This window comes from Neolamprologus brichardi, chromosome 20 (assembly GCF_056152115.1).
Source record: "Neolamprologus brichardi isolate AB-2024 chromosome 20, ASM5615211v1, whole genome shotgun sequence".
Classification (NCBI taxonomy): domain Eukaryota; kingdom Metazoa; phylum Chordata; class Actinopteri; order Cichliformes; family Cichlidae; genus Neolamprologus; species Neolamprologus brichardi.
The window spans coordinates 32,822,793-32,845,179 of NC_142123.1; the positions used below are offsets into that span (position 1 = coordinate 32,822,793).

At 39.5% G+C, this 22,387-nt stretch overlaps 1 protein-coding gene across 1 annotated transcript; it reads left to right on the forward strand.

Annotated features, from left to right (window-relative positions):
• The first annotated feature begins 1,246 nt into the window (after positions 1-1,246).
• Positions 1,247-22,094, forward strand: LOC102793210 (suppressor of tumorigenicity 14 protein-like). Its single transcript, XM_087833625.1, has 19 exons — positions 1,247-1,309; positions 2,885-2,984; positions 4,147-4,277; positions 5,219-5,289; positions 6,047-6,240; positions 8,155-8,190; positions 8,395-8,617; positions 9,137-9,270; positions 10,554-10,651; positions 10,814-10,914; positions 12,524-12,657; positions 12,744-12,848; positions 14,530-14,634; positions 16,822-16,956; positions 18,431-18,544; positions 18,630-18,813; positions 20,399-20,670; positions 20,906-21,042; positions 21,933-22,094. Exons 1-19 carry the CDS (start codon positions 1,247-1,249, stop codon positions 22,092-22,094), a joined length of 2,499 nt encoding a protein of 832 aa, XP_087689751.1.
• The last annotated feature ends 293 nt before the right edge of the window (positions 22,095-22,387 follow it).

Below are 22,387 nucleotides of genomic sequence, written 5' to 3' on the forward strand. Positions count from 1 at the left end.
AACTAAATTGTTAAGTTATTCTGACACATACAACTACTGTTGTTGTTTAAATCACTTTTGCTTTAGTGCACTCAGACACAACATTAAAGACTCAGGACAGTAGGATATTTAAAGCTTTCAAAAGAAGAAAAAATCAGATCTTCAGTTAAACGAGTTCTTCTCAAACACAAATATTATCTCACAGCATTATTACATTTATCTCTTATATTTGGATTAATATGCATTATTGTTGTTTTGATTTTTAATGAAATTCAGCTTCTGTGAGTTTCCAGAATCATTTAATTGTTTATTATCTTTTTTTTTTTTAAATAGATTTTCTTTTCTCAAGTGCAAAATCTCTGCTAACAATAAATATGAGTTTCCATGATGTGCTCTGGTTTAGAAAGGATTATGGTGTAAGGTAAAATAGAGATGACATTTAGAAATAGATATATATCTGGTCATGTCAGCATTCTTAGAAAAATGTTTTTAAGTTAATATGTTTTCTTTTAGTTCTATGTGAACAAACTACACACATCCTGTGGGGGCGGGGCCTCAGCAGAAATGAGTGTGAGCGTGCAGTCAGAGGTTTTGGTCGTGGCACCAATGACAAATATTTATTTATTTGCAAATAACAGTTTTTGAAACTCATGAAGTCCCTGTGATTGTTCTTTACTACATCATAGCAACATGTAAACACAAAAACCAACTAAAGTGTCAAAGCGCAGGAAAAACAAACTTTGTACAAAAAGGAGAAAACTGTTGCTGTCATACTGTTTTCTATAAAACCACTTAAAAAAAAAAAAGGTACTTGTTGTCTTTTGCCCAAACATGGGTCTGACTTATGTATCAACCATCTGGTACTCAGACTTTTTTAGTAAAATTGTCCCAAATTAAACAGATTTATTTAGAAAAGGACGAGCGGTGAAAATGTGATCTTTTTAGAGAGTTTTTCAGATATTAATGTTCAGATTGGATCAGACTTTTCTGTCTTAATAATTTAATGTGATTAAAATTAGGATGATTCCAACATATATCAGAATCTGAATACGGTTTAAAGAACAGGCGACCAATCTCATCTTTCATCTCTCAGTCTTTTTCCAGAACTGAGCTTCCAATAAGAACCAACACAAACCCGTCGGCTTCCACCCAGAGAGGGAGAGAGAGAGAGACCTGCTGACCTTTAAATAAAAAACAAAAAAATAAATAACGAGGACAATAAACCACACTGAAGTTTTTTTTAAGCCCCCCCCCCCCCCTGGGAACCATGAGTTGGGACACTGACACTGTGGATTTACTGGGTTCACAGGAGAGTTTAAGTAGCAGACAGGTGAGTCCAGCATCTGTAATGTTAACCTGCCCGTTACGTCACATCAGGAACAGGTTTGTTGGTTTCAGCTTAGATTAAAAAACAGATGTTCTTGTTTTATATTAATATGTTGTTAATGGTTCCAAATTCTGTGCACCGCTAAATAATCTGTGCACACAATCTTGTAGTCTTTCTCTCACCTCTGTTTTCTCTTTAGAAGAGACAGAATCTCACTAATCATGTTTCATATTTCCACCCTGACGCTAATCATAAAAAAAGAAGGAAATGGTTGAATTTCTGCCTTTTGAGAAACCGCCCACTTATAGCGAGAAGTTGGGGTAATTTCTCAGGCTGTCATCAGAAGGCTGTTTTAATGAAAACAGTGACTAATCCAGATGGTGGACATGAGTCGCAGTAACTGGTTTTATTTCATAAAAGACTAACCAAACCATTTTTGACCACTCGTTGGTTTGGATACTCTTAAGGCTTGAAGCTGGGAGCGTGGCTGTAGCTACAGCTGCTAACTGAAGTCACTGAACTCAACTTCACCTTGTCTGTGGTGCTGGTGCCTTTTTGTGTTATGTTTCGGCTGTGTGCAGCCAGGAATTGGACCCAAACGCAAACTCACTAGAAATGGGATTAACTCAAAATGGCAGCTGAACAAAGAACGTCTACAAAACCTAAACTGGGACGACTCTAACAAAACACACACACAGGGAGAAACACACAGCATGAGAGCGATCACAACACTGACACAGAGAAACACAGGGCTTAAATACACTGGGAAACAACGAGGGGAATAAGACACAGAAGGGGAGCACAGCTGGGAGAAATCGGACATAACGAGACCCAAGGGAAGCGAAACTCAATACATTCACGTAGGACACAGACCTTCAAAGTAAAACAGGAAGTGTAACACAGACGCAGACTTGACTAGGGGAGACAGAGAACACAGAGAACAATAACAGAGAGACAGAGGGCAGCTAAATACTCAGAGAACTAAAGAGAATAGAAGAAAGCCAAACTAAGACACCAGACTAAAGAATAAACTGGGGCAACAAAGATCTAAGATCATGATACAAAAACTCAGAGACACAAGAAACTCAAAGCACTGGCTCACCGATCCAGGACCGTGACATGTTGAAACGTATTAACAACAACGAGCAGCTGTCTGTATGTGTGTGATTCAGCTGTGCACTTTATGGATGCAGGTTGTTTCCCAGTAACTTAGCGCTCCACCTTCTCCTCTTCAATATTTTTACTTCTGACTTGACAAAAATATATAAAATAAAACGTTCCTTAAGTGTCGATTACAATTCACTTTCTCTGCTCTTGTCTCATTGCCAGCAGCCAAAAGCTTCCTCTTATAGTTCATATTTTCCATGGCTTAAATGTTTGTCATAGAGAATCCTTGTTTGTGTTTCTTTTAATGCATCCTTGCAGGACTTTGTTACTGACTGAGTCAATTTGTGCTGACTTCAGTCCTCAGATGTTTCTTGATCAATGTCCTTGTCTTCCTTATAATATATTGTTTGATTTTTTAAGTGACCAAATCTGCATGTTGAGCAAACTCTAACAACAGTCTCCTGTCTGCAGTCTGGTGACCGTTGCACAAACTACAGCCTGACCAAGAAAAGGCTGTCGATAGGAGTCGGTCTGCTGATAGTATCCATTCTGGCTTTGGTGACCCTTAATCGTAAGTACACTTTATTAAACTTTACTCATTTGTAAAGGTGTGCAGTTCGCTCAGCTCAGTGGAGTAACAGCAGGTATCCTTCAAAGACCCAGACATTCTCTATGAGTTGGAGACCTCTGCATTCATCAGTTATACAATCTATATCAGTCCTAGTGTACGGTCAAGAGGACATTCTGAGTTTTCTGTCAATGCCACAGTCATGGTTGGGCTAACAGAGCACATGAACTTTCTTTTCAGAATGATGGGAGTTGTTGTTTCTATTTTTTACGGCCACAAGGATTAGTGTTAAGTGATGGGTTTTTTTTTTGCAGATTTAGTTATTGTACTGCCAAAATTCCAGTTGGGTCTTCAATTTGAGAGTCTGAACTTTGGTTTAGTAGGATTACAGAAATGTAGTGGACAGTTAAATTGCTTTTCTACTAATATAGATATTTTGGTATGTAGACAGTAGCAGCCAGGAATCAAACCACCAAACCTTTATTATCATTAGCAAATGACCTGCTCACCCTGCTGAGTCACAGCTACAAACTATAAGGAACTTTATATATTTTTTAGGTAATTTTATAATATCGCTTTTTTTGTTTTCCCCAAGTACTGAAAAAGTTTACTTCTTTCACCTGTTCATCCTGCTTCATCCATAAAGTGAAAACATGGAGACACTTGTTTTGATAACACATCAGCTTCTTTATTTGATAACATAATATAATATAATATAATATAATATAACATAATATAACATAACATAATATAAAAATAATATAATATAATATAACATAACATAACATAACATAACATAACATAACATAACATAATATAATATAAATATAACATAACATAACATAACATAATATAATATAAATATAACATAACATAACATAACATAATATAAAAATAATATAAAAATAATATAATATAACATAACATAATATAATGTAAAAATAATATAATATAATATAACATAACATAACATAACATAACATAACAATAACATAATATAATATAAAAATAATATAATATAAAAATAACCTGAAACTTGGTATAACACCAGGTGACTTTTCTGAATTGGACTTTCACAGCTAGTTATGGCTTTTTTATGCAAACAGTTGTTTGAAAATGTTGGTAATTATATGTTCAATATTGAAACATCCATATGTGTCATCAGTACACAACGATGACACGGTGCAGAGAATTTACATCGGCTCCATGGGAATCAGCAACCAGCGATTCCTGCCAGAGCATGAAGATCCCAGCAGCTCAGAGTTTACTCAGCTGGCTGCTCAAGTCAGCCAACAGGTGAGACCTGACAGACTCACAGCATGATGGGTGTTCTCCATGTTTGCTGTATCGCATGTATCACTTTAACCACTGGTTACAACCGAGGTTTGCAGAACAGCATCTCTGAATCTACTTTGGGTCGTCTCCTGTCGGCTGGGAACAGGAAACTGTGGCTGTTTAGTAACATCAAAAGAGCTGGACAATATAGGACTGCAATGATTTGCACATTTCATAAACCAATATTTTATTCACAATGGAAGACAGAAAACATCCCACATTTTTAAACTGAGACTTTTTTCTATGTTATGAATTTTTTTTCCATTGCTCAGTTTTAAGAGTCTTGACTTCTGCTGCATTTGTATGGTAGGGTCAGAATTTGCAGGAAACCTTGGCCCTATCCTGCTTTGTGTCAACAGTTCAGCCTGGTAGTGGTGGTGTAGTGGTGTAGGGAATAACTTTGGGCCTCTTAGTACCAACTGAACATCATTTTAACATCACAGCCTACCCAAGGCTCGATGATGATACTCAACTTCTCGTGGCTGCACCATGTCACTGGTTTCTTGAACATGACAGTGACTTCACAATAGTCAACTGGTCTCAACTGGTCTTTGTCACATGCACAGTGTCACATGTCACTGTGCATGTGACAAATCTCCAGCGACTTTGTGATGCCATCCTGTCGAGATGGATCAAGATCTTGTTGTTTAATCTGAGCCACAAAGAATTAAAGCAGTTCGTGTATATATCCACACAATGAGACCTGATCAAATTGCAGGGTTAACTGCCTAATGATTCAGTTACAACATGGTTCATTTTGCTAAACGACTGCTTGCTATGAATCTGTATTGTAATCTTGATGTTATCACAAACCTGTGGCTTCCTCTGTTGTGTGTTTCTGTCTTTGTTGAGGCAATTAAAGGAAGTCGCTGCAATGATGTGTGACTTTTTTTCTCTTTCAGCTCAAACTGATTTACTCCAAAAACTCAGTGCTGGCCAAATACTTCAACCGCAACTCCGTCCAGGCCTTCAGGTACTGTGAAACAGAAACTTGACTGTCAGTGGCCATGGTGTCATGCTGACTGTTAAATGTTGTGTGTTTGTCATTTGTTCACTGTGATCAGCTTATCTAGTTAAAGATGTTAAGGTGCTGAATCAACTGTCAGTTCTTGAAGCTAATGTTTTCTAAGATGCATTAGAGTCGGTGCAACTGTGACATGGATCAAGATGCAATGGCCTCCCGGGGTGGTCAGAGGGCAGCCACTAATTTTTTTTTTTTTTTTTTTTGGGGGGGGGGTGTCAAGCCCAGCCATGCATATGCCGCTCACCTTAACCATCAAAAATGAATGGCTAATCATAAACCTCAGCCTAAACCTAACCTTGTGACGCTGACACTAAAACCACATGTGTAAGACTGAAAAAAGAAGGGTTATTCAAAATTGGGTCCATATTCACCAGCAATGCACATATTCATATTTTGAATACATAAATTAGGTTTTATAAATAAGGCCAGTTTGGTATTGTGGATGTCTGGGATTATGGTGTTAAACGCTGAGCTGTAGCCCTTTTCTGTGCTGATTTTAATGTCACAGGAGGTCTGGACCTGAATTTTTTTGGACTATATGCAAAATTTGCCAACTCTATACATCTGTATCTGCATGCATCTGAGTATTCGATGATTGGTTTTAATGTGGTGGATATGTTTGTACCTAAAATACTGAACTTTCTTGTTCAGTGGGGCACTTTAAAAATAAAGTCTGTATAAATCCTCTCTGTGTTTTGTGGAGCAGTGAGGGTGACAGCGGTGACGACAGCATTGTGGTGTATTATGAGTCGACGTTTGATGTCCCCGTCCCTCAGCAAACCACTGTGGATGAAGCCGTTGAATCTCTGGAGCCTCCAGCAGAAAGTGAATGGAGCCAACAGGGACAAGGACTGCTGAAACCCAGTGACACCCTGAACATCAGCAGCATCATCTCACAAGGTTTGACAGCTCATAGAGCCGTGCAATTTACACTTTTTTACAAGTTTGTTTTTTGTTTGTTACCAAATCAATTACATTGTAAATGAGTTCCTGGATAAATGTTGCTTTCTGGTCAAGAGGTCGTTCTGTAAGGAACTAGTTCAGACTTCCAACAGGTATATGACTCGGCAGTGACTAACAGATGGCAGCATTAGACAGGAAGATGCACATAGTCCATAAGAGGACACATTTCTTCAAACATCTCAAAAGTTCTGAAAAGTGCAGGAATGATCTAAGTTAGGTTAATATATGAGCCTTTGAACTCAAAGCACCATATTTACCTTTTAAAAAAGATTAAGTTAACATATATCTGAGATCTTCTGGTATCCCTCACAGCGGGATTTCAGTTGATTTAAATGATTCAGAATATAACAGAGATTCCTGAGTGGTTGCACAACTGCTGAAAATGCCTCATAGTGTGTTGCTGGAGACCACTTAGAATAACATATCTATTTGTGTATCACTGTTGTCTCCCAGTGGTGAGAAACTTTGAAGTCTTTGAAACACTGGATTTGCTCTAGTGGCTGCTGCATTGTATCTGATAAGGCAATGGGGACTCAGGCTACGTCCACAGCAGCCCGGATAGATTTGAAAACAGCGTTTTTGCCTGAAAACGCTCTGCGTCACATTATCGTTTTCAGTCGTTTTCACAGAGTTGTGCTTCCACATTAAAACGGACGAAAACACTTACGTTCCAGTCCTGCACATGCGTGAAACTCAAGAAGATTCAGCCTGCCTCATTTCTGTCAGCCGGTTATTTACTTTCCGGCTCTTTGAAACGTTGCAGCAAAATGTTGAGAAAAAGCACAGAGTTTTTTAAATGGACTAACAATGAGGTGGAGATGTTGAGTATCACAAATGCGAGTGAGAGTTAAAGAATTTGAAGAAAAGCTCTCTGGAGCATGTGCAGACATAAATAAATAAATAAATAATAAATAAAATTTTATTTATATAGCACCTTTCAAGATAAAATCACAAAGTGCTTTACAGAGGCAGAAAACAGACATTAAAATCTAAAACAAAACAAAATCAACCAAAAGCGAGTTTAAACAGATACGTTTTTAACTGCTTTATAAAAGACGTGACTGAGTCCACAGATCTCAAACTCAAAGGGAGCGAGTTCCAGAGTCTGGGAGCCGCTGATACAAACGCTCTGTCACCTTTTGTTTTTAACCTTGTATGCTGGACAACCAGCAACCCCTGGTCACAAGACCTCAGGGACCTGCTGGGGTGATAGGAAAGAAGAAGATCACTTAAGTAAGTTGGAGCTACACCGTGCAGGGCCCTATAGGTCATGATTATGATCTTAAATTGGACCCTGAACTTGGTTACTTAATTGGTCACATGACTGCATCACATGACTAAAATGCCTCATTGTTTTAGCAAGTCTCCGTTTTCGCTGCCCACACTGCGACGCAAAAGCACCGTTTTGAAATGTATGCATTTTCGAGAGCGTTTTCCATCAGTGAAAACACCGTCTCAGCGTGGACGGGAGGCCAAAACGGAGAGAAATCAATTAGTGTGGACGCAGCCTCAGTATATGCTGCTGCTATTGCAAAAAAGTTTCAGGTGTCATGCTCGACAGCTGATGTGGTACACTATTTGGGACTTTATGAGACTGTTAAAGAAGTGTGTGATACAACAAGATATCATTATTGTCATAGTTATGTGAGTTTTGGTGTGTTTAACTGAACAAATGCTAACCGGAGTCACCTTGAATAATAAATAATTACACTACAGCAAAATAAAATCATACATGATTAAAAAAGAAAATTCCACCAGTATTTATCTGAACATTTTCAGCATCATGAAATTTGAGTTAGTAGTGAAGAACTGATATGTGGTGTCCTAATAAATGTGTTTTTGTGTTCACAGCTATAGATCAGCGCTTGGCCAGGACCCCATTAACTGGTGAGGACTGGTTTACCTGCAAGCATTTGTGTAGTAAAGTATACAACTTTATTAAAATTAAAATGTAAAGAAGTCTGTTTATGGAGGTAAATAGGTTGCAAAATATAAAAGCTTGTACTTTCATATCCTGTTGAAAAAAAAGGTGATGCATTCATTGTAGTGCTGGTGTGGGACAAACAAGAACTTTTTTCAATGTATTTTCAGAGACGATCGACATCCACGTCGGAAACCCTGGATTTGTTCATTCTCCGGGGTTTCCAGATTATTTTTATCCTCCAAATCTCAATTTGCAGTGGAGGCTTCGTGCAGACCGGGGCCACCGAGTCCGGCTCAGTTTCCACAGTCTGATCTTGGAGGACGACTGTCAGCACGACTTCATCAAAGCCTATGATTCGCTGGCTCCCATAGAGAAACGTGCTCTGACAGAGTGAGACAAATAATCCCTCTCCCAGAATTTAAAGCGTCATCTACCTCTGTGTGTTTGAGATATTAGCTTATTACAGTGATGGGCAGATATACTTCAGGGGCGGATGCAGGAATCTTTGCAAATTCACAGCTAAAGCTATGTGTATGGGAAAAGGCAGAAAGGTACACTCATTCTTTTTATTGTTGGATTTGTTTGCAAAGAAGTTTTTGAACACTAAGTTTGTAATAATGTAGATCGATGTTTTAGTTTGGTAAGCTACCTTAATTCCTGCCTAACTTAAAAACCAAACTGTGTAGATCTGGTCTGAGCTATATGGGAGAGCTGTGTGTTTGTATGACACATTCTTCCTTTATAAATGCTTGGGATGTTTTTTATTTATATTTCTTCTTTTTCACATCTTTACATGCATCCAGCCCGAGGACTGTGGTATCACTGCTCTGTGTTATCAGAAATAAAACAGGCCTTTCAGGTTTCTTTAAAGTTCCTCTTTAAAAGTTAATATATCCGTTCTTTTCTCAGACAGTGTGGTCATCCTCAAAAATCATTATCCTTCATCTCTGGAAACGTCATGTTACTGACGCTGGTCACAAATGAGGAGAAAAACTTCCCTGGCTTCAAAGCAAGCTACTCCCAGATTCCTGTGACTGAACTAAGTAAATGAAGACACATTTTGAACAGTTATCACTTCTTCATGTTTTTTTAAGGAAAAAAAGAAACAATTATTTTCACTGGGTCTCAACGAATGTCATGAAAATAATATTGCACTTACATACATAGATTAATGTGTAATTTTGTCTTCCAAGAAACTGATGCATTCTCATAAACTTATAATTATTCAATAAAAAAATCCATAAGCTAGAGCTCACTGACAAAAACATGTCACTGTAACTAGGATTATTCACTAGGGCTGCTCGATTATGGCAAAAATGATAATCTCGATTATTTGACGATATTTATTTAACACTAACAATGTGTTGAATAATGACTTTAAAGATTGTCAAAAAATAATATAAAATAGTGAGCAAATACTGATAACAGTGCAAATGTTTGCAATATAAGAAATAAATGAAAAATGTAAACATCTATGTTTAGTGAACTTTGCAGTGTTGCTCTGTGGTGCAGCTACGACACTGTAGCAAAGTTTACACACTGTGTCTACTTGATCCACGTCTGACTCCGCCAACCCATAATGTTTCCACACCACTGAAGTTTTTTTTTTACAGCAGCAGTCACTCTCCTCTCCAAATAACTTCTGCTTAGCTTTCCGAGCTTCCCTCGGGTCCTCTTAATCAGCGGTCCCCAACCCCCGGGCCTCGGACCGGTCCGTGAGTCGTTTGGTACCGGGCCGCGAGAGTTGAGGCTCAGGTGTGAAATGTATAGTTTTCAGGGTTTTTATCGGTTTTCAGCGTTATTTTGTTATCGTTTTTATCGTTTACTCGGTTTTCCTGGGTCTTTTCACGTGTGTTATGAATAAATCTTCTTTTTTTCGGTACCGGTACTAGTTTTATTTTGTTGTATTTATCCGCGACACTTTAAAGGCCGGTCCGTGAAAATATTGTCGGGCATAAACCGGTCCGTGGCGCAAAAAAGGTTGGAGACCGCTGCTCTTAATTGTTGTGACGTGTGTTCGAAATGCAGAGAGGTGCGCTCGATTTGCCACACGGAGCAGCGCGAGAGTAAAGCACGAGGGCGGGGCTAATAATCGGCTCAGTCATTTTTAATGATCGTTGAAAGAACAGATCGTAATTTAGATTAAATTCGATTAATTGAGCAGCCCTATTATGCACTTGAATGTGTACGGAAATAGATTTCAGTGGACCTGCAGGATTATGTTGTGTCAGTGTAAACGCCATCTCCTGACATTTCTGCTGATTCTTGTGATATTAGAAACTTAATAATGGAAGCTGAGTATAGTGATGAACTATCTGTTCTTCAGATTGTGGTGGCACAATGACTGAAGACAAAGGCTTGTTCTCTTCACCATTTTTCCCCTCCAATTACCCTCCAAGCATATCATGTGTCTGGAACATCGAGGTAAGTCCTCAAGATCCTATTTTAATTTCATTTCAATTAAAAATTTAAAAATTAAGAATAAAAAAATGAATCCCAAAGAATCCACTGATCATCCACTGACCTTGACATCCATTTTCACAACATTTTCTCAGTAATTACATTCGAGTTGTATTTGATTTTCAGGTTGCGAAGGAAAAATTTGTGAAGGTTGACTTCAAAAAGTTCTTTGTGGGAAATCAAAGTGAGCATTGCCCCCATGATTATGTTGACATCAATGGTGAAAGGTGAGTAAGCATCAGTTTACGCCTCCTTTTACTGACTTTGTACATCATCCGTGCCAGTGGTGGGATTGCATGAGTCCAAAATTAAAACTGCAGAGTTCTGAGTCAGCAAATCCCAAACAAAGACCACAAGTCAATGTGTCAGAAGAGTTTTATGACTTGATCACTCAAATTGTGAACATTGCCTTAAATTTGATTTATTCTGCTCATTTTCATCTCAATTGTTATTGGACTGGACTAGAGTAGCTTTGCATGATTCACTGTTCATATAATAATAATTTATCTTATAATGGGCTTTCGATATAGCCTCTAAGCACAGTCTGAAACAAGCTCCTCTCTCTTTAAGCCAACTTTTTACTAACTGATCCTCACAAACAGGAAGTTGTGTGCCCACAGGCACAGCTGTGTGCACACGGTGACCATATAAAGGATTTTCCTAATATTTGACATCATACAGACCCAGGTGTAGAAAAACTCCTATTTTAGAATTGACAGCATGCTTAAAACAAAAATTCTGTCTTACTGCATTTGTGCTGACCATTGACACACTGGGTGATGACCACAGAATCAGAGTTAATGTAGAATTACTGTAGTTGGTTATGTGTTGGCACAACATTGCCCCATCCCTTTTTTATACCTGAATGGTTCATGGGTCATTGTTCTTCATGCCTGGAAAGCTATCGCTCAAGGCCACTTGAAAAATTACTTGAAAGTTACATGAACAATTTTGAAATTCATCCCCATCTATGCTAATGTGAAGCCAACTGCTACAATCTAAAGGGGGTAAAATTAGACTCAGTTCTAACCTTTGAGCCACACTTCAGTAAGTTGTGCAGTCATGCTTTGCATGAAAACGTCACATATTCTTTTGTTTTTTCTTGGCTACATTACTGGAGCTGTGCTCTTTCTGCTACAAATAAGAAGTTACTCTCTCACATCCAACTAGTTCAACATGCAGAATAGAATAGAATGGAATAGAATAGCTCTTTATTGCCATTGTTACAAAAACAATAAAAGGCAGTTTGGCATCTCTCCATGTGTGTGAAGTACACAAAAGCATACGTATTTACACAATTACACAAGAAAGATATGTACAAGTTATACATACACCAGCATGAATGCACCCATAAATACATCCATACACACACATACATACATGCATGCGTACATATGTACAAACACACATTTCCACATACACGCTTACATATATATACATACACATACATGCCCTCTGAGGAGCAGGTGCATTGTGAGGTGCAGTGTGATCAGTGATATTGCACACTGAGTGGGTGGGGTGGGGTTGGGGGGATTTAAGTACCTGAGCTTATGAGTGATCGAATCTATTTGAGGAGTCTGTAGCTCAGATTTCCGGCTCAAATTAAAATTTCAGGAACAAACTTGAGTTTTAACATTTGGCTGTTTGGTCATGAAGCTTCTCTGTAGCTGGACGAGTTTTGTTCTTCACACTGTATGTGCTCCTGAAAGTATTAGTTATTCATTCCCTGTCACTGTGTTGCAAACACTATTTTAGGACTTGTGCGTGTATGTATGTCTGTTTAGATGGACAGACACACAGCTGAGTGTGTGTCTGTCCATCTCTTTTTTGTTGTAGGCTGTGTGGCAATGGCTTAAACTCCAGACTGATCACCATCAAAAGCAACAAGGTGACCATTACGTTTAACTCGGACTCCTCCTATGTTGACCAGGGTTTCACTGCTGAGTATGAGGCCTTCATCCCAACTGACTGTAAACTTTTAAAAAACATTTTAATAAAAGGATTTCAGCATTTTCCAACCGAGGCAAATAGATGAAGGGACTTTTTGTTTTATCAGCTTGTCCGGGAAGGTTCCAGTGCAACAACTCCCTGTGCATCAGCAAGACTTCCCAATGTGATGGCTGGAACGACTGTGGAGATAACAGTGATGAGATCAACTGCAGTGAGTCCAAACCATCAAACATCTCTTTCTATGAAGTCTAAAAAGAATAAAAGAAGGTTTAGCAAAAAAAATCCAGGTTAAATATCAACTGGAATTGACCTCAAAAATACTGTAAATCACACTCAGTCTGTAGCATTTTATTGTTGTTGTGTTCAATTTGTTTCTCTGCTTAGCATGCAACGCATCTCAGAAATTTACTCTCTACCTATTTCATTTCATCAAATCAAAACATTTTTATATAGCACAATTAAAAACAACAATGGCAATCAAAGTGCTTCACAAGTTAGGAGCCAATAAAAACAGACACATTTACCAACAGCAAAACAACAGCAACACAAGAAAAACATAGAAACCAGCCAAATGATAATCAAACTAACCTGAGTCAGAGCCAAAGTAAGAAGATGAGTCTTTAAGTGAGATTTAAAAGACTGAACAGACTCAGCAGTGCAATAACATTCTTTGATCAAGCTTAGATCAAGTAGTTGGTCTTAAAGCCAGACTGGAACTTTTCACTAAAACACTGGTATCTAAGAAGTTGTTTACATGCTACTTTTTCCAGGATTTTTGACAAAGAGGGAAGTTTAGAAATTTGCCTGTAATTTGAAAGAACACTAGAATCAAGATTGGTCTTCTCAATAACAGGTTGTACAACCTGAAGACAGTCGGGCATTCAATATACATAAAATAAAGGGCCCAATAGTGTTCAGCGCTTCCATCATATGGGGAATGGAGATTGTTAAGTGATCAATTATTTCCTTTTCATCCGAAAGAGATACAGGCTCAAACTGCTGAAAGACAGCAAAGCATTTAGGACTGGGACTTGATGTGAGACTACCAATAAAAGCTGGGCCCTTGAAGTTGTAATTTTACCAATAAAATACCTTAAAAAAAATTCACAAAGGGAGCGAGGCTTGTGGCAATTGGTCAAAATAAGACCGGACAAGAAGGCAGATTTAGCAGCTTTCATAGACTTGTGATATTTTGATAAACAGTTTTGAAGGATTTTCAGTGACACTTGAAGCTTCAGAGCACAAGTATTTTCATTCAGCCAGAGTTGATGTAGTACACGTAGTCTTTGGAGGAGCCAGCGTGTCCAGAATAGAGGAGCATGTGGAATTAAAAAGGTTGGTAAGCTCATCCACCGATCATTTCTTCTTCTTCTTTTTTTCTATGGCTGCTCCCTTAACTTTAGGTATTGCCACAACAGATTATCTAACTTAATCTCGTAATCTGGCGTGTGCGTTTGTGTGTGACTCTCGGGCAGGGATTAAATTAAATCAACTCTTTATTGAAGGCAATCCAAACCCAAAAGATAACAAAGGAAAGTGTTGAAAACATTGAAAAACCAGGAAACACGAGGGAACCCAGCTGAAACTAATCAGGGAAACAAGACAAAATAAAACAGAACACTAAACACAAGACTAGGGTTGGCAAAATAAAGAAGGAAGCGATTAAACAAGGAAAAATCACAGAAAGAAGACCTCATAATACATGGTTCTAACTGGAGAAGCAGTGTTACTGAAAGACAGAATATCATAAACACAACTGGAGCCAAAGCAGAAACCTTGATAATGACTAAGAAGAAAACTAAAGATAAACCCGCAAAAAATAGAGTGCAGAAGTCTAAAATTCTGGTACCATGACATAAAAAATGACATGATTTTTGTTTTTGTCTCATCAGCTTGTCCAGGAAGGTTCCAGTGCAACAACACCCTGTGCATCAGCAAGATTTCTCAATGTGATGGCTGGAACGACTGTGGAGATAACAGCGATGAGATCAACTGCAGTGAGTCCAGACACAAACACGGGTTTTCTTTGTGACTCTGCTTTGGGTGTGACGTGTCTTGGATACTAAAAAAAACAAAAAATCACTCACAGTAAACCAAAATTATGTCTGTGTAATAGGTCGAGCATCTGTGGAGTATGGCATTATTTTTGTGCCACTATTCAGAGCGCATGTAAAAAAAAAAAAAGTAAAAAATTGTTGCATTTTGAGCAGACATTTATTTTGAGTGAAGAAATGAACACAGTTTATGTTGTGACCCAGAAAGAGTAATATTTCAGACTCCACCACTCTGCGTTCCTCCGCAACTGCCTCGTTTGAGCTTTGGACAAAATGCATTCTGGGATATTTGCCTGGGTTTAGCTACAGTGGCTAGTGAGCTGACTGGAGACCAAAACAGCCAATCAGAATTGTTTGCATCCAAGTCTGTGATTGGTTGGTTTTGTGGCACAAATACAACTGTGCCACCCACTAGGTTGTGGCATTTCATGTATGCCCTGGCTGCTAGCATCTTGCACCCTGCTAATATGTGCTGGATTGTCTCAGGGGCAGCTTTGCACAGCCTACACTTAGGGTCTTCCCTGTTGTGGTAGACCCCAGTCTCTATCAATCTTGTGCTTACAGTTTGTTCTTGTGCTGTGATCAGTGTCTCTGTGCTGTCGTTAGGTCCAGCTGTTGGTAAGATTTCTCAGCCACTTCTTCTGCTGTTGCTACATGCCATGCAGGGGCCCGTCCTTTCACGATGGCTCACTTTCTTGCTCCTCTTCTTTCTTGGGTTTCTGCTGCCTGAGTTATTCACTAAGCACACGGGCAGTTGTGGCCACCAATGTGTGACACATTAATTCATAGGCTTTCTTTGTCAATCCAGCCAGTGCACAGGTTGAAAGGAAGTGAATGTGCTATCTGCAGATGGTGTTTTGCCCCTCTGGTGTTTCAGCCAATTCCTTTCTGGGCACTGCTCCTTTTTGAGCCATGTGCTTGTTTATCCTAGCCAAATGGACAGGACCGTCCACATGGTGCTGCCAGAGGGGGATTGTCTGTAGTGCAGTATTCAGATATTCTAGTAGAAGACCTCATAGAAAGTCATAGCAGTTGCTTCTTACGGACTCTTACAGATGTTGGAACACTGAGCAACGAGTTGTTTGAATGTAAGTGTAAATTGTGGCGTTAAATAATTCATAGGTCCCAAATCCTCATGTAATCTCTTTCATAGGGGTAACTGGTGTAGTAGCATTCTGATAATACCCTTTTCTCATAGCTTGTCCACTGGAACCATAACCTGGTTCCAGTAGCCACTCATCAATATGCCGTGGCCCCTCAACACCTGATGTGGATCTTGTTAATATAAGCAACGTCCGAGCGGGCATTGCTTCTTTTATATATTTCTTTCTCATATACTGAAGTAGGCTTTGGTATATGTAGCCTGGGGGCCTTAGTGGTTGGGATTTAAACTCCTGATGTGCTGCTCTGAAGACAATTAGTGTTACCACTGTACAGCACAAGTTTTTGTCCCATGCTTATTGGGAATTCCTCATTCATGGCAAACGCAGTCCCTATCACAACTGGGATTTGGTGGATACCCATTCCTCTTGACAAAGGGTAGAAACACGCCAATCCATTCAGTGTGGGGCATATATATATATATATCTAAATAGACCCACACGCAGAGCACTGTTAAAAGTTAAGTTCATTTAACAGACTATCAAAAACCAAGGAAGTTGCTCTGCATGAATCAGAGACAAGGTGTTACAGGTAGTGCTGGGTATGCGCACTATCAAGAAAATTAATTCAGTTCAGTTCAGTTCAGTTTTACTTGTATAGCTCCAAATCACATCAACAGCTGCTTTAAGATCACAGGAATCTAAACGCTGAGAAGTCTGCACAGAAACGGTGATGAGAACAGGATAGATGTCAGACACGTTTCCTGGCTTATGCAATAATCTGACGAGGACGGAGAGTCTTCTTCCTCATTAAAAAACCAGCATAATGACCCGATTAGGAACTGGTAGGTTAATCAGCAGATCTTGTGACAGGTGAGTCATGAGCAGAGAGGTGGAGATGCCAGGAGGAGGCCTGAACCCAAATCATTTTAAAGAGAATTATTTATTTATTTTATAAATGTTTAATTACAGGATTGCAGCATTCTCTGAACTGGGTAAATAGGTAAAGGGATTTTTTCTGTCTTGTCAGCTTGTCCGGGAAAGTTCAAGTGCAGCAACACCCGGTGCATCAAGAAGACTCTGCAGTGTAACGGCAGGGACGACTGTGGAGACAACAGTGATGAGCTCAACTGCAGTGAGTCCAAACCATCAAAGATCTCTTTGTGTAAAAGGAGTTAAAGAAGGTTTAGCAAAAAATGTGGATTAAATCTCAACTTGAATTGGTCTCAGAAGAGCTAAAAGCGACATAAAGCCTGTTTAAAAGAAGATAAATATTCTGATAGAATCCTTACCCCCAACTTTATCTGTAGAACAGTTTTTCTTTTCTTTATACAAAAGTCCCAGACATACAGTACAAAAAAACAACTCATGCAACAACTGCATGTCAACACCCCGCCCACCTCCCTACCCCGCCAATTACCTACCTACCTCCCCATGTCAGGTTCAGAGCACGAACAGGACTCAAATGCAGGACTTTCTGGTTAGTGACAGTTAGTTTGTTTACTCACTATTCATTCTAAATAATGTAACAGTTTCCAAAGACGTGACTTCTTCATGGTACTCCCAACTCCCGCACAGTGCTCGTGGTCCATGGTGTGAAAGATGAAAACCCAACACTCGATATTTCCAATAATGCTCTTCTCCTGCGACACACTCCTTCCCACGTTCCTAAAAAACCAGGATATGATGATCAATTTAGCGTTCACACGGACAAGAGCAAAAGACAGGTTCATATCAGAGCCAGGGCTGTACTGACTACTCACTCAAAGATCCAGTGTCGATTGAAGCTCAGCCACACACTGTTAAGTAGTGGACCACTGACGGGGGTAATCAGCCGGCAAAGTTTGTAGACGACAGTTGTGGGTGTCTTCAGCGCAGGAATTCCTTCCGACTGTACATACATTACACAAACATCACATGGGGAAGACAGGTCAGAGAGTTATAACAATGGAAAATGCACAACATGAAGAAAGACGAGGAGAAAAAAAAGAACTCTCCCCAGACTGAGCTCCAACAGGGAGATCAGTCTGAGAATAGAAAAAAAAATCATGAATTCGACACAATATAGAAGACATAAGCTTCAAAGGCGTTTGGGGTGACCTGTGTATATAGGGTGACCGTGGCTCAGGGGATTGGGAAGCTTATCTGTAACCGGAAGGTTGCCGGTTCGATCCCCCTGGCAGACACTTGGTATATTTCCTCTCTGCCATCTATAATCCAGTTTTGAGTTCCTCCCCAGACCCCTTAACGCCCACTCACATCCTGGGCCATCTGACCTCAGGAAATCACACGATAGGGTGGGGCCAGGTTTCACAATGAGCTCACTCGAAACCCTGGCTGATTGTGACCCACACCTGTTTTCACACCTTGGCTCATGTGATTAGCTAAAGGATCATCGAGGGGTCCTTTGTCCCTCTTTGGGGGGAAACTCCCACTGGGTTTAAATCTGGGACTCTCCACCATTTGACCTTAGAACTGAAGAAGCTTCTTGGATGAGAGGTGAAACATCTTCAAGCAACTTTTCTTTCCAAGCTCCTTAGACTACGATGACCTGGATGACTGAGAACCTTCACAGACATGTTAGATTAGAGTTTTCTTAGGGACTGATATCATGTGTGTCTCCTTTCATTTAGCTTCAGTGGTGTGCTCAGCGTTCACCTTCCACTGCAGTAATGGACTCTGCATCAGTAAACTGAACCCAGAGTGTGATGGAGAGCAGGACTGTGAGGACGGCTCTGACGAGGCTAACTGTGGTACGTTTACCACACACTCACCCACAGATGGTTGCAGTGGGACTTTTCTAGTTACTTGGGCGTTAAGATCTGTGTTTGCTTTCAGATTGCGGGACGAATCTGTACAGTAGCAGTCGTATCGTGGGAGGTCAGGCAGCTAGTGTGGGTGAGTGGCCCTGGCAGGTGAGCCTCCACTTCAAGGGGCTAGGACACGTGTGTGGAGCCTCTGTGCTGAGTGACCGCTGGCTGCTGACTGCTGCCCACTGCGTCCAAGACACTACAGTTTACAAGTAGGAGCTCCTCCATCTGAAGTACTGAGTGTTCAGTAGTGTTCAGATGTTTGATCATTGATTGTACTTGGATCCATGATCAGACATCTAAAATTTTAAAACCTTGCCTGAATCTCTCGTTCATAGTCATCTACTCTGGAATTTCTAGACAGCTTCCAGTGCAATGCTAGTTTTCTCTACCTGGAATTCCAGTTCTCACTCTTTGGTTGTGTCGTCTGAAATTTCATCTCAGACCCAAAATTTTAACCCGGAGCATCCAATATGCCTCACTTTGGATGCTTTTTTTTCACAAAAACAAAAATGTTTTTTAATGATTGGCATTTAGACACACTGAAAGAGATTCAGAAGATGACCTTGAATGACAGATCAGCTTCATTTATTTCAGGTTTCAGTCTGTAGTCTGAGTTCAGTCACAGATCCTTTTATAACAATTCATGTGTGACAGATACTGTTATATGGCCTTGAAAAGGGCTTTCACCGCCAATAAGTAGTAGACTATATCAAATAATATGTGGAGGTTATGTAACTCTATCCGTCTATGTTTTTGAATTATTAGTTATTATTGTATACTTTCTCTAAATGGCATTCCTATGGCTTCCTGTGAGGAATCTTGGAATTTTTCACCACCATATGTACTTCAATGTGTATGTTAAACAAAAATGTAGGAGTGCTTTCTTGCAGTAGTAGCTCTACAATTAGAAATATCCTGTCTCAGAGTGATGCTAAAAAACTAGTCTATGCATTTATTAATTCTAGGCTGGACTACTGTAGGTCATTATTATCTGGCGGTACTAAAAACTTCCTGTAAAGCCTTCAGTTGATCATAAAAGCTGCAGCAAGAGCACAACAGGGACTAGAGAGCATCTCTTTCTTGTACTGGCTTCTCCTTATTGGCTCCCTGTTAAATCCAAAATCAAATTTAAAATCCTTCTAATCAGGCTTACCTTTGTTCCCAGAATATTTAAAAGTAGAATGGGAGTCAGAGCCTTTTAGGCACCTTTTATGTGGGAACTAACTCCCAATTTGGATTCAGGAGACGAACTCTGTACTTTTAAGACAAAAAAACAAACAAACAAACAAATTTACTCTGAGTTTGCAACAGTTCAAAACATTGTTTTAACATTAGCATACTTTGACAGTTTTACAGTGTCAACAGAATTCGGAGAGTATTTAAACTAATTATACAAAAGTGACTTATTAAAGGCAAAAGGTAGTTTATTGTGCCATCATTAAATACTAAGAAAAACAAGAGGCTATGCAAGTCTTTCCTCAATCCTTTTAATGCTTTGTTTAAAACCACGTAAAAGTAAAGATGCCTTTAACCCCTAGTAAACCAATGGGGTCGGATCTGACCCCATTGGTTTACTAGGGTTAAATATATGTAGAAATAAATTTAAAACGAGCCATTTATTAATTTAAATGATTAGCCATTCAGTAAAAGGACTAGCTGTTAGAATCCCTGGCAGTTAGTCTTTTCACTGAATAGCTAATAATCATTGATCTAATTCAGTATTTTATTTTAAATTCAATTCCAGATTTGAGGTTAAAGAAGTTGTTTACAGCCTTGTCTGTTTTATTGATGTAGGCTCTCTCGCGCTGACCAATGGGAGGCCTTTTTAGGCCTTCATGTGCAGAACCAGACCAATGAGTGGACAGTAAAGAGGGGTGTGAAGCAGATCATCACTCACAGGTACTACAACAGATACACTGAAGACAATGACATCGCTCTGATGGAGCTGGACACCAGAGTCAGCCTAACCCAGCACATCAGACCCATCTGCCTGCCTTCCTCCACCTACTACTTCCACTCACACCAAGAGGCTTGGATCACCGGCTGGGGGACTACCCTGCAGGGAGGTGAGCTGATAATAAAGAAGTACTGAAACACTGCCCGTCTCAAAGCTCTTTCCACCCTGGAAGTGATGAAGAGTGATGAGTTTGAATAAAATAATGAGAAAGACAAACATTTGAGTAGTTAGTGGGAGCAGATCTGTGGAGGTAGTTTGGTTTAATATAAACTTTTACAAACAGAATCTATTTTTTTTGTTATTCATCCACAAGCTCTCCATGATGTGATCTTGTTGTCTCTCAGATGACGCAGCGAGTGTCCTCCAGATGGCGGAAATTCTGATCTTCAGCAGTCGGTTGTGTAATCTCCTCCTGTATTACAGGGTCACAGATAACATGTTATGTGCCGGATTCCTTTCAGGAGGCGTGGATACCTGTCAGGTACAAATCATTCACACATGCTTGCAATCTGGTTGTTAGCACCTTTTCATTAGTGCCTACTCTGATCGACTGGCCACGACTCGACTCGACTCGACTCGACTCGACTGATTTGATTTGTAGAAATTATTGTAGTTGATTTGTAGAAATTTCCTTTGTTGCCAGTGTTGTGCCAAAAAGTGATTTCCGATGGTTTTCTGTGGGTTTTTCTTTTTTACGTCTGATATATTTACTTATATCAGTAAAAAGACTGTCGTGAAAAAGATTTATGACAGGGTTACATATAAAACAAAGAAATTGTCTTTTTTTGAAATATCTTCAAGGCTCTTTTTATTTGTACCCATATTCTCATCAATCCAGGTCTTTTTTGATCACTTCAGTAAACTTAAAATACGTTTTTAATGTCAATGTTAATTTTACCTGGATAAATAAAGCATATATAAAAGTCACTTTCTGGCTAATTGATATTCTTCATGAGAGATGTGATTGACCTATTTTTGACAGATTTCAGGTCAACAACTCATTTATAACACCTTAAATTCTTGCAACCACCAGAAATCACTTTTTGGCACAGCACTGGCACAAAGGCTTCAAAGACAGCAGTAAAGCTGTCGTACACATTGCAAGGCAGTTTGAGCTCTTGTTGGCAGCTTCATCTGATTTCCAAAATCAGCCATATGATTATTCGGATCAGAAAATCAGAAAAATGGTTCAAGAAAATAAATTCCACAAATCCTTCCAGCAAAATACCATCGGTTTTAGTGTGTAAAAGCCTTCAGAAAATCACATGGTTTGTATTGTGATGCTTGTTGGGATTCAGTCGGAGATATTTCTCAGTAAATTAAGTGAGCTGAACGTCAAATTCTGCTGTGACTCTTCTTTCGAACTCTCAGGGCGACTCCGGCGGGCCCCTGTCTGTCGCCAACTCCCATGGGCGGTTTTTCCTGGCAGGCGTGACAAGCTGGGGCAAAGGCTGCGCTCTAAGTTTCAGACCTGGCGTCTACACCCGAGTTACCAAATACCGCAGCTGGATTAAAGAGAAAAGTGGAGTGTAGCAGCAGGAAGGTGAACAGTTCTCCGGATTATGGATATTTCTGTTGGAAATCGAACCAGATGTTGACATTTGGAACCACAGCTTTGTTTATTAGAAAAACAATTAGCTACAACAAGCATGTTTGCATGGAAAGTGGAGCAATCACAAAGACAGAGCTCAGAAAGTAAGTTAGAGTGGGAATAAAATCAGGCTTTCAATTATCTATTGAAAACTAAAACACATTATTATAAAACTCCAAGTTGAAATGTTTTATTCTGCCATTTAATTCAAAGTTTACTATGTAAATATTCTGCA

Bases quoted from the DNA above. Each gene is read 5' to 3' on its own strand.
- LOC102793210 (XM_087833625.1), top strand. From the start codon at position 1,247: ATGAGTTGGGACACTGACACTGTGGATTTACTGGGTTCACAGGAGAGT. The intron at 1,310-2,884 runs GTGAGTCCAGCA...TCCTGTCTGCAG, and splicing joins AGAGTTTAAGTAGCAGACAG to TCTGGTGACCGTTGCACAAA. The intron at 10,652-10,813 runs GTAAGTCCTCAA...TTTGATTTTCAG, and splicing joins CATGTGTCTGGAACATCGAG to GTTGCGAAGGAAAAATTTGT.